Source organism: Amphimedon queenslandica, unplaced genomic scaffold (genome assembly GCF_000090795.2).
Source record: "Amphimedon queenslandica unplaced genomic scaffold, v1.1 AMPQUscaffold_13392, whole genome shotgun sequence".
NCBI classification, from domain to species: Eukaryota; Metazoa; Porifera; class Demospongiae; order Haplosclerida; family Niphatidae; genus Amphimedon; species Amphimedon queenslandica.
Window position 1 is genome coordinate 21,186 of NW_003546372.1, and position 10,079 is coordinate 31,264.

At 35.8% G+C, this 10,079-nt stretch overlaps 5 protein-coding genes across 5 annotated transcripts; 4 read left to right on the forward strand and 1 right to left on the reverse strand.

Annotated features, from left to right (window-relative positions):
• Position 1: 1 nt before the first annotated feature.
• LOC100634274 (tRNA (guanine(26)-N(2))-dimethyltransferase-like) lies at positions 2–2,941 on the forward strand. Its single transcript, XM_019996938.1, has 15 exons — positions 2–273; positions 340–398; positions 449–543; positions 598–797; positions 861–976; positions 1,068–1,180; positions 1,229–1,377; positions 1,457–1,540; positions 1,593–1,665; positions 1,957–2,091; positions 2,185–2,270; positions 2,317–2,425; positions 2,475–2,545; positions 2,647–2,763; positions 2,814–2,941. The coding sequence occupies exons 1-15, from the start codon at positions 41–43 to the stop codon at positions 2,869–2,871; spliced, it is 1,698 nt and encodes a 565-aa protein (XP_019852497.1). The 5' UTR covers positions 2–40; the 3' UTR covers positions 2,872–2,941.
• LOC105312871 (stimulated by retinoic acid gene 6 protein homolog) lies at positions 2,809–6,698 on the reverse strand. Its single transcript, XM_011405839.2, has 19 exons — positions 6,663–6,698; positions 6,538–6,604; positions 6,406–6,491; positions 6,141–6,286; positions 5,783–5,903; positions 5,653–5,737; positions 5,459–5,578; positions 5,325–5,401; positions 5,128–5,201; positions 5,024–5,085; positions 4,804–4,978; positions 4,674–4,749; positions 4,540–4,618; positions 4,441–4,489; positions 4,276–4,387; positions 3,648–3,752; positions 3,428–3,585; positions 3,094–3,378; positions 2,809–3,044 (listed from the first exon to the last, which is right to left on the reverse strand). Exons 1-19 carry the CDS (start codon positions 6,668–6,670, stop codon positions 2,929–2,931), a joined length of 2,001 nt encoding a protein of 666 aa, XP_011404141.2. The 5' UTR covers positions 6,671–6,698; the 3' UTR covers positions 2,809–2,928.
• On the forward strand, positions 6,678–7,583 carry LOC109582279 (uncharacterized). Its single transcript, XM_019996941.1, has 2 exons — positions 6,678–7,360; positions 7,412–7,583. The coding sequence occupies exons 1-2, from the start codon at positions 6,765–6,767 to the stop codon at positions 7,536–7,538; spliced, it is 723 nt and encodes a 240-aa protein (XP_019852500.1). The 5' UTR covers positions 6,678–6,764; the 3' UTR covers positions 7,539–7,583.
• Positions 7,584–8,488: 905 nt separating this feature from the next.
• On the forward strand, positions 8,489–9,279 carry LOC109582291 (uncharacterized). Its single transcript, XM_019996964.1, has 3 exons — positions 8,489–8,818; positions 8,867–9,069; positions 9,123–9,279. The coding sequence occupies exons 1-3, from the start codon at positions 8,720–8,722 to the stop codon at positions 9,247–9,249; spliced, it is 429 nt and encodes a 142-aa protein (XP_019852523.1). The 5' UTR covers positions 8,489–8,719; the 3' UTR covers positions 9,250–9,279.
• Positions 9,280–9,448: 169 nt separating this feature from the next.
• Positions 9,449–10,071, forward strand: LOC109582292 (uncharacterized). The gene is made up of 3 exons (XM_019996965.1): positions 9,449–9,580; positions 9,640–9,805; positions 9,864–10,071. Exons 1-3 carry the CDS (start codon positions 9,472–9,474, stop codon positions 9,997–9,999), a joined length of 411 nt encoding a protein of 136 aa, XP_019852524.1. The 5' UTR covers positions 9,449–9,471; the 3' UTR covers positions 10,000–10,071.
• Positions 10,072–10,079: the final 8 nt, after the last annotated feature.

The window sequence follows — 10,079 nt, forward strand, 5'->3', positions numbered from 1 at the left end:
TGTACCACACCCCACTGACCCCAGGGCAAAATGATTGCAAATGGCACATGGTCTCTCGCATGGTCTTCATCTCCTAAACTTGTGTAAGGAAAATCCATTGAAGGTGATTTGTGCACGTTTCTCTTCCAAGATTCTAATGGAGCCCTGTAAAGATGGAGAGAGTGCGCAGGGTGATATCTATTCCGAAATATCTGAAGGAAAAGCTAGAATGTTTGTACCCAAACAAAATTCAGTTTTTTATAATCCTGTTCAAGTATTTAACAGAGACTTGAGGTATTATAATTAATTGTTATTATTATTATTATTATTATTAATTTTACTATTTTTTATTTTTATTAGTCTTGCTGTGGTTGACCAGTATGCTAAAAAATACTGGAGATATCATCATCGCCAAAAAAGTATAGATATTATATTATTACTTGCAACCATGACTATAGTATGCATGCAGGACCTTTTTGGAGAGCTGACTCTGGCTTAATAGCTAATGAAAAGAAACCTAATGAACCAGCCGAACCTGCCAAGAGTGACTCCTCCAATAATGAAGTAATCTGTTACTATATAAGTAGTTTCAGACACACCCATTTACCTCATATGTAGCCTGACAGACCTAAACTTAAGATATTGGAAGCATTAGCTGCATCCGGTCTACGCTCAATACGATATGCATTGGAAATACAATCCACACCTTGTGAGATAACTGCCAATGATTACAGCAGTGATGCGTACCAATCCATCACTGATAATGCTAAAAGGAATGGAGTGTCCAAAATTGTTCAACCATCATGCAAAGATGCAAGGTAATGGAGCTAAATCATGTCACTATAGTATTAAAAATGGACTTAATTATTTATTTCTTTCAGGTTGTTAATGTACGAACATATTGAGCCGCTAGAACAATTCCATGTTGTTGATATTGATCCTTATGGCTCTGCAGCTGTGTTTCTTGATTCAGCTGTACAATGTATAAAGGATGGAGGTAAGCTTATATTAATGCCCATTGTATGTACCTGTGTTGTAAACAATATTCTAATAAATATGGCCACTGTACTCTTAATGGTAATACATAGGTTTACTGTGTGTTACGTGTACTGATGCTAGTGTTTTGTGTGGCAATCGTTCTGAGGTTTGTTTCTCCAAATATGGTAGTGTCTCGCTAAAAACCAAGTACTGTCACGAAATGGTATTCAGAGAAAGGAAACTCATTTACTTTAAATTGATTTATTTCTAGGGTCTACGTATCATACTGGCCAGTTTAAATAGTCATGCCGGTCGATATCAGAGATATATTCATCCCATTCTCTCACTTTCTACTGATTTTTATTTCCGTGTGTTTGTAACAATATACACCAGCCCACTGGAAGTAAAAAAATCAGCTAGGTAGGTACTGATAATATTTTAATAATTTCTTTACTACTTCCACTCTCCCCTCTTTCTTCCCTTCTTCTTCTTCCTCAAGTAAGCTGTCTATGGTGTATCACTGTGATGGCTGTTCATCCTTCCATTTGCAGCCATTAATTAAACTATCCACTACAAAAGACAAGTAAGACAATCTGATGATCTTACTGATGCTATCTCTCTTGTTGCCTTTGCAGTTCAATCAAGACTCATTCTTCTTTTGGTCCACCAATCAATAAGGACTGTGAACATTGTTCCAGTAACTTCAAAGTAAGCTGACAGCTGGTTTTTATATGAACAAAAACAGTGTAAAGCATGCATTTTGATCTCATGTTGTGTAGAAGTTTAAGCTGATTCCAATTAAAAGAGGATTTTTAGAAAATTTCCAAAAATTTTGCCAAAAAATGAAAAGAGAAAATTTTTATTTTAATAATTTTTCTAAAGTTTGAGTTGGTTCTGATGGAAATTGGATTTTTTAGTTTTTTTTAAATTGCTTCAAAATCTCATACCATTTTGAATTAAACATTAATTCATAGTGTCTAATCTGTCTATATTTTGTAGTTTGGTGGTCCTGTTTGGTCAGACCCGATTCACGATGATATTTTTATCAGTTCATTGTTGAGTGACCTTCAAGAGACTAAAGATTGCTTTGCTACAAATAGCAAAATGATTGGTATGCTCTCAATGATGAAAGAAGTGAGCTTAATAATAAAGTGTACATGTACATGTAAAATTTAATGATAATAGCAATAATGCTGGTATCCTATTATTATTGCTATCATATTTTAGGAGCTCAATAATGTGCCATTTTTTCATGACTTATCTCAATTATCTTCAGTTCTTCATTGTAACGTCATGAGGATGCTTGAAATGAGGTATTTTGGAATGAGCATCTCTCCCTGATGTTTATGTAACGTTAAGGTCTGCCCTCATGAATCAAGGCTACAGAGTTTCTTCTTCTCATACTAACCCGCAAGCAGTCAAAACTGACGCTCCACACTCTGTAGTCTGGGACATCATGAGAGAGTGGGTGGGTCTTTTTTGATAAGCCACACCTTTTTAATAATGTTTTCACGTAGGTAAAGCGTAATCCAATAAAGAAAGTATCTCCAGACTCTCCAGCTGCTTGTATATTGAGCAAAGAGCCAAGGTAAGATGACATTTAAAATAGTTTATAAGGTTTTTTGCCACAATGGCAATATAAGTATAAAAACTGGTATGCCATTGAAATGTATGTGTCTGTGTATGTAGTACTCAAGTTTCGTTTGATGTAAGAGAAGATGCAGAGTCAGTTTCTCGGCGTATGAAACTAGTTCGGTTTCCAAATAATCCACCAAACTGGGGGCCAAAACCACGAGCTAAAAGAAAGTATGTGAAGATTAAAGGAACAATAAAGTTATAATATACTGTATATATAGGGCAGAGGAAGAAATAGAAGATAATTTAACTGCACCAAAAAAGAGACAAAACAACTAATTACAATAAAATAATTAAAAAATTCTTTTTAATTTATTTTCAATAAAAATGCACCAGTTATTTAAACTCATTCAGAGTACAGCTCCTAGTGTTCCTAATTGAAGGATTCTTCATTAGCATGTAGGCTAAATGCCATCGATTGAAAGCTCTCTGTGACACTCTTGGCCTTGATCCTAGGATTAAATGATAAATAAATATATAGCTGCTATAAAGATTTCTTACCTCCAAACAAGTCATACACAGTAGCTGAAACTATTGTACTAGAATGACCTTGCTTTGCCTCTGAATAACTCTCCAGCTCTTCAATGCTGCCTCCATTTATTTCAACTGTCACAGATCGTCGATTTTCACCACTCTCCTGAGCTTGTAGGTAATTGAATTTCTCTTTATGTTGTCCGTTTCTATTTCGTTCTTTGACACTTTCTGACAATATATCAACAAAGACATGAACAATAGCATTGTTCTGTATCAACTCCAACTGTATAAAGCCCAAGTACGTCAAATGGCCTATACGAAGGAGACTACACAGTCAGTGACATTACTTCATTTATTCTACCTTTATCTAAATTTGGTTTCTTCATTCCAGATATATCAAGTCTTGGTGCTAAGACCAATCCCTGTCCAGCTGCAAAGACCATACGTCCAATGGAAGAGCCCAAGCCGAGTAGTCCATTATAGCAATACAATAGATAACTAGTAATGTGGTATAGACGCCTGGAGGAAAGAAATGGAGGGAGCTGGATGAAGAGTATTTGGAGCTAGTATGAAGGACTTGCTTGTTAGTAAGGATGATCTGTTCTTTTCCTTTTTCTTCAACAAACACAAACTTACATGTCACGTTTATCAGAACTTGAATAAAAATATTGATGATTATTGTTAAACTATAGGAAGTATGAGAGATCAAGGATTCAGTACTGACTGTGAAGAAGGGTTTCCCACAAAGCATACTTCAGGCAAGCACTACATGTATATAAAATTCATAAAATTTTTTTTAGTTTAAACTTGCTAGATCTACATGACATAAAATATCTCTCCTAGAAATTATTGGCAAAATAAATTATGGTAGGCCTGATTATGGCCAAAGAGCCTGTACATAGTGTAGTGACTTTGGCCCGATTTTAAATTAAGTAACTTCAAAAATTTGTAAAAATTCAATTTTGGTCATAATGAGCTCAAACTTGCTACACTACATAAAAACATATATATGCATGAGGAAAAATTATAAAAACGGAGAATTATTTCCTTATTGTTTTTGGCAAAATTTGGCCAAAGACTGGACTTTGGCCCAATTTTGAGTAACTTAAAAATTAGTAAAAAATCTAACTTTGGTCAAAATCACCTCAAACTTGCTATACTACATGAGCACTATGCTAAAATCCTGTGAGAAACCTGCTATGAACATACATAATTGAGCTAATGATGAGTAGAACTGCTGCATATGCATACACAAATGCAAACACAACTGCTAAAAGGAGTACACCAAACAGCCAAACTGTAAGAGCATATAGCATCCAACCTATTTAAAAATAATATCACAACATACTCTTCCTATTGTAGTGCTATATGTACCTAGCACAATGTACCCGATTTGATAGCCAGGATATTTTATAGTAGACGCCTAAGGAGGCAAGATAACAAATAAATGCGACAGTTTTGTTTAGCGCATACTATGATAAATGATGGAGAGAATTCGACACCTTTTGGTATAAAGCTTTTATCCCCTTTGAATCCCTGGAGCAAATGAGTCCTAAAACAAAGAGAACATAACTCACTGTCCCTCAATTCCTTTCTCTCTTTTGTACCTTGCATTCTTCAAAATAGGCAGCAACTGAAGTAGAGAAAATGGAAAGGCAATGAATGGGCCCATTATTAAAAATACTACAAGTGTATAGCAATAAAATATGTACATAGCTTTATAGATAATATATTTACCAGAAAATCCAATAATAATATCTTGTCTATATTCAAGAAAATCACACAGTAGAGTGTTATTAGTGCTATCCATGATGCTGGTAGGATCATTGCAGCTGTTGTTAGCAATGGTGTCCAATCTCATGAGAATATTGTCAGTGATTGTTAAGAATTGTGTGATGAGCAAAAACGAAAGCTGTTAAAAAGGTAAATACAAGACTAAGCAATACATGAATGATACCTCAAACAGTACAATGGAAGCTCCACCCAATGATACTATAAGTCTCAGAGGATATGCAAATCCTTAACAATTTGTCATTCTAAAGGTATCATTAATGATGTTACCTGGTCGATTAGTGTAAATTTTATTCTTTATTTTATGTAATACTCCACTTCTCATAGCCAGATCCTTCCTATTACTGTATTACAGTTAGTATGGGTAGTGTTCTCCTCTCTCTCATTCCCTTACTTTCTCTTTCATATTCCCTCTCTCTGTCTCTCTCTCTTTCTCTTCCTTCTCTCTCTCTCTTACTGTTACTCACTCAAGTGTCTTCTCTTTGTTTAATAAAAACTTTAAATATTTGTAGCTGTTAAAGTGAAGGGTTGGATGAGACTGAATCTATTGAAGGCATCACGATTATTATAATAAATTTGATTTTATTTCATTAAAACTCACCCAGCTGCTCTGTCCTTTAATTTTTTTCCAAATTTCCTTCACGAGTGACACCACATACCAGATCAGTACACCAGCAAGACAGAGTATCACTGGTGTGATACCAACCACAGTTGTTGATATCTAATAAATTGAATTTCTTGTAAGTTTTACTATATATAATATAATTATTTTTTCTGCCTCTCTCATTAAAATACCTCGGGTGTGTCAACCGTAATTTCTGTTGAAAAATAAAGGCAACCTAGCCTAAAGGAGTGCACCCACAATGCGTACCACACAATCCTGCAATAATCAATAATAACACGATCTGACTATGATGATACTTGCAATAATCCTGTATAGAGAGACCCTATTGTATAGCCAATGATTGGTATCACAGTAGCTGAACACGTGACTGATGGTAGGAACAGGAAGGCAGCATACACGATCCATCCCAATCGAACAACAGCTGTCAAAAAATGAATGAATTTACATGTACATGTAGCCAAGACATTTAGCTATAAAGCCATTGCAATAGAATTATAGTTTCCTGTGTCATGAGCAGGTGGTGCAATTAACTGTTATGATAGATCATGGAGTAATGTATTTGGTTTATTAATATTTTATGCAAAACCGCCACATTAACAGGAAACATGGCACCACGCGGACGGAAAACTATAAATCATATTGCAGCAGCCTAACTAACCAGATATTATTTGACTAACAGTGTTGCTGCGGTCAGTAAACAGGACTGGCTGGAGTATTGTGTTTTGCACTACATGCCCAGAGAGTGCCATTAATGTTAGTGTTAGTACTAGCCTACTGGGATGACCGGTCAAAAAATCCAAAGGCCTAAAATCATTCCACAAACAGAAGTATTATGCCATAATGCTATTTCAGTAATAATTTGTATGTAGATAATTATTATCGATTGTCTTTCAATTTTTGATTATTTGTAGACTCAAGCTTACGGGAATAGTCCAGGGGTTCCACAGCAGCAGTTCTTTTTCAAACGTCTTCTCCTATTCAGGAAAGAGAAGAACACGAACACCGCCAACTGAGAACGGGAAAATAAATATTAAAAATAATATTAATAATCTTACTCCAACAAAAATGAGCCCAAAACTAATCCAAAGGACAGTACCATCCCAACCAGCACAGCTTGTTCCTCTGTGCAAGTAAACAATAACATAAATCAGAGCATTAATCAATCGCTATGAGTTCTCACCTTGTCATTTTTTATCTTTGCAGTTTTAGTAGGCGTGGCTTTATATCTAATTACCTAATTAATTATTCTACTGAATTAATGAGCCCCACCCAACTTTAGCAGATGAAGTGGCTTGCTGTTTATTGGATTTTTCTTTCTCTGGGATCTGGATATTTAGAATGTCTTGATTCAGGATCAGGATCAGGATCAGGATCTGGTGATAATGCAATAGACAGTAGTATGTTGTGTGTCACAAATATAAGCCCAATTGAGCAAGATCCTACCAGTGTCACATTACCAACTGATATCACATTGTCAATTGATATCACATCAACAACTGATATCACATTGTCAATTGATATCACATCAACAACTGATATCACATCAACAACTGATATCACATCGGTAACCAATGTCAGTATCACATCAAATGTCAATATCACACCAACTATGACTATGAGCATCAGTGTCACATCAACAAACAATTTCAATGTCAGATCAACAACTCATGACAATGTTAATATTGCATTAACCAGTGTCATATCAATGGATTGTTGGTGTGTCTCTGATGCACCATCAACTGTTACTGTCACACAGACTATTACTGCATTTCCATTGCCTCTTGAGGCTACCATTGTTACAGGTGCTAGCAGTGGTGTACTTCTGGCATTATTGATGATCATTGTAGTGATTTTACTGATTGTTATCATTTCTTGTCTGTGAGTTGTGCAGCTTCTTGACATTATATCAAGTGAGATTTATATTTTTAGGAGCAAAAGGTCCAAAAAGAAGAAAGCGATGATTTTTCCAAGTGACAGAGCATTGGAAAGCATTAGATTAAAAGATGCACTTTCACTGCAAAGCTATGATCATACTAATGAGCTAGCAGACTGGTGATAATGCTTAATTTTTACATTTTCCCATATTTTTGTGAATCATTTATATTCATTCTGTACATGTTAATTTTAAAATATTGTGAGAAAATATATCTGCATACATGCCACTGTTGCTCAGTTCTATCATTCATTCTGCTGAAGAGTTAGCTCATATGCAGTACTCTCCACCTTTATATCAAAAAATTTCAGGGAGCTACTTCTTGTACTCTACCTATAATCTACTGCTAAACCTTGGTCAAGGTAATATTCAGGATCAGGAGACAACATAACTATTGAGGAAAGTGAGTTAAGGAGAGGTTTCCTAGTCTCGCCCCGCCCCTTCGCTACCTACAGAGGAAGGGTCTGGAGCTGGAGACACTCATGCATGGTAAAAATGTGTGCAAAGAAGTCCACGTGGTTGGCTCTACATCATGTGACAGAGGAGACCAGATCAGTCAAAACAGCTGAAAAAGATGCTTTGCAGCTGAAAAAAGACAAGGATAAAGCCTCTTGGACATCTCTTGCAGATTTGAGAGCAGTAGCTCTTTACAGAGCGCCATAATAGTTACTTTTTATTGATGACGTTTAATGTAAACATGTGACAGTACTATTACGTCATAAGTGCGATGGCGTCGTTGTAGTAAGCAGCATGATAATGCTGCTCTTTAACTTTGAGAAAGAAGTCCAGGGAGTGTTACAGGCTCCTTCCTTCCTTTATTTGGTCCTCATTCTTCTTCTTTTGTCTTAAACAGAGCTCTTCGGTCACATGACTTCTTGTCCTACACGTGGTTCGAGCAATCTGATTGGGACGTGGATTTCTCTGCATGAGCACAAGTTTAGACTAGCATGCAGTGTCTCCAGACCCTTCCTCCGTCGTAGGTAGCGAAGGGGCGGGGCGAGACTAGAGGTTTCCATGACTATAATAATAATAATCATAATTGTTCCATGCCATTTAATGGCATGGAACAATTATGTTTCAGTTTTCATTGTGTAGTAAGACAACTACCGTCATTCCAACTATTATTATACCTCCAGCATATTTTATAAGATTTATAGCTATCATAGTAGCAAACACTATAGATAAACCTTGTCATTTTTATCTATGCTGCGCTGTTGTAAATAGTGGGCGTGGCTTACAGCTTATTACTACAGTCTAATTAGTCTAGGTTATCTGAATTAATGAGCCCCACTCAACTTTAGCAGATGAAGTGGCTTGCTGTTTATTGGATTTTTCTTTCTCTGGGATCTGCATATTTAGAATCTTTCGACTCAGGATCAGGATCTGGTGATAATGGAACAGAAGTGTGTTGTGTTTTGTAAGCATAAATGTACTATTTTATCTCATAACAGGCACCAACACCAACAGTTTGTCGGTGTGTCTCTGGTGGTAATAATACAATCATCAACCTTGCACCAACCATAACTGTCACTGTCACACAGACCATTACTGCATTTCCATTGCCTCTTGAGGCTACCATTGTCATTGGTGCTGGCAGTGGTGTAGTTCTGGCATTATTGATGATCATTTTAGTGATTGTTGTAATTTTATGTTTGTAAGTTACACAAAACTTCTTCACATTATATGAAGTGAGATCTGTATTTTTAGTAGCAAAAGGTCAAAAAAGAAGAAAGCGGCCATCTTTCCAAGTGACAGAGCATTGGAAAACATTAGATTAAATGATGCAATTTCCCTCCAAAGCTATGATGATACTGATGAGCTAACCGACTGGTGATGATGTTTAATTTTTACATTTTCCCATATTTTTGTGAATCATTTATATTTTGTACATGTTAATTTTGAAATATTGTGAGAAAAACATCCGCATACATGCCACTGTTGCTCAGCTCTATCATTCATTCTGCTTAAGAGTTAGCATCATAACTATTATTTCCTCTTGAGTGTGCATTGATGAATAAATCTAGCTCATATGAAGTACTCTCCACCTACTTATATCATGAAAAATTTCAGGGAGCTACTTCTTGTACTATCTATACTGCTAAACCTTGGTCAAGGTAACAATAATTTATATTCAGGATCAGGAGACAATATAACTATTGAGGAAAGTCAGCTAAGAAGAGTTTCCATGACTAATAATCATAATTGTTCCATTATTTGTATATAGGTAGTTCTTACTACACAATGGAAACTGAAACATCAGTTATCCCGACAACGACCGTCACTCCAACTACTATTATACCTCCAGCATATTTTATAAGATTTATAGCTATCATAGTAATAAACACCATAATAGCTATGGTAATGTTGACTATTCCCCTCTTAATCTGCCTGTAAGTTGGCTTTATGCATGGATTCTACTAAACCCTGTGTACAATCATGATTTTACAGGTTCTGCAAAAGGAAAATGAAAAAGAAAGCAGTGGTTGTACCAAATCCAGAGGGATCTAATTCACTGACAGGTGCAGAGGAAAGATCATTGGCTGAATACTTGACAAAGCCAGAAAATGAAGTGGCAACAAACTGACATAGTGCAAGATTTCAAAAACAAAATAAACAACAACTCTTGTTATGGGCATTTTTAAAATTTAGTTTATAGAGTTTTAT

What these genes read in the sequence shown, in the direction of transcription:
- LOC100634274 (XM_019996938.1), top strand. Translation starts at nt 41, where the DNA reads ATGGCACATGGTCTCTCGCATGGTCTTCATCTCCTAAACTTGTGTAAG. An exon ending in CCATCATGCAAAGATGCAAG is followed by an intron (nt 798 to 860) that starts GTAATGGAGCTA and finishes TATTTCTTTCAG; the next exon opens with GTTGTTAATGTACGAACATA. An exon ending in GGGACATCATGAGAGAGTGG is followed by an intron (nt 2,426 to 2,474) that starts GTGGGTCTTTTT and finishes GTTTTCACGTAG; the next exon opens with GTAAAGCGTAATCCAATAAA.
- LOC105312871 (XM_011405839.2), bottom strand. An exon ending in AATTTACACTAATCGACCAG is followed by an intron (nt 5,086 to 5,127) that starts GTAACATCATTA and finishes CAAATTGTTAAG; the next exon opens with GATTTGCATATCCTCTGAGA. An exon ending in CAGATCATCCTTACTAACAA is followed by an intron (nt 3,586 to 3,647) that starts GCAAGTCCTTCA and finishes TCTTTCCTCCAG; the next exon opens with GCGTCTATACCACATTACTA.
- LOC109582279 (XM_019996941.1), top strand. Translation starts at nt 6,765, where the DNA reads ATGAAGTGGCTTGCTGTTTATTGGATTTTTCTTTCTCTGGGATCTGGA. An exon ending in ATTGTTATCATTTCTTGTCT is followed by an intron (nt 7,361 to 7,411) that starts GTGAGTTGTGCA and finishes TTATATTTTTAG; the next exon opens with GAGCAAAAGGTCCAAAAAGA.
- LOC109582291 (XM_019996964.1), top strand. Translation starts at nt 8,720, where the DNA reads ATGAAGTGGCTTGCTGTTTATTGGATTTTTCTTTCTCTGGGATCTGCA. An exon ending in CTGGTGATAATGGAACAGAA is followed by an intron (nt 8,819 to 8,866) that starts GTGTGTTGTGTT and finishes ATCTCATAACAG; the next exon opens with GCACCAACACCAACAGTTTG. An exon ending in ATTGTTGTAATTTTATGTTT is followed by an intron (nt 9,070 to 9,122) that starts GTAAGTTACACA and finishes CTGTATTTTTAG; the next exon opens with TAGCAAAAGGTCAAAAAAGA.
- LOC109582292 (XM_019996965.1), top strand. Translation starts at nt 9,472, where the DNA reads ATGAAAAATTTCAGGGAGCTACTTCTTGTACTATCTATACTGCTAAAC. An exon ending in CAATATAACTATTGAGGAAA is followed by an intron (nt 9,581 to 9,639) that starts GTCAGCTAAGAA and finishes ATTTGTATATAG; the next exon opens with GTAGTTCTTACTACACAATG. An exon ending in ATTCCCCTCTTAATCTGCCT is followed by an intron (nt 9,806 to 9,863) that starts GTAAGTTGGCTT and finishes ATGATTTTACAG; the next exon opens with GTTCTGCAAAAGGAAAATGA.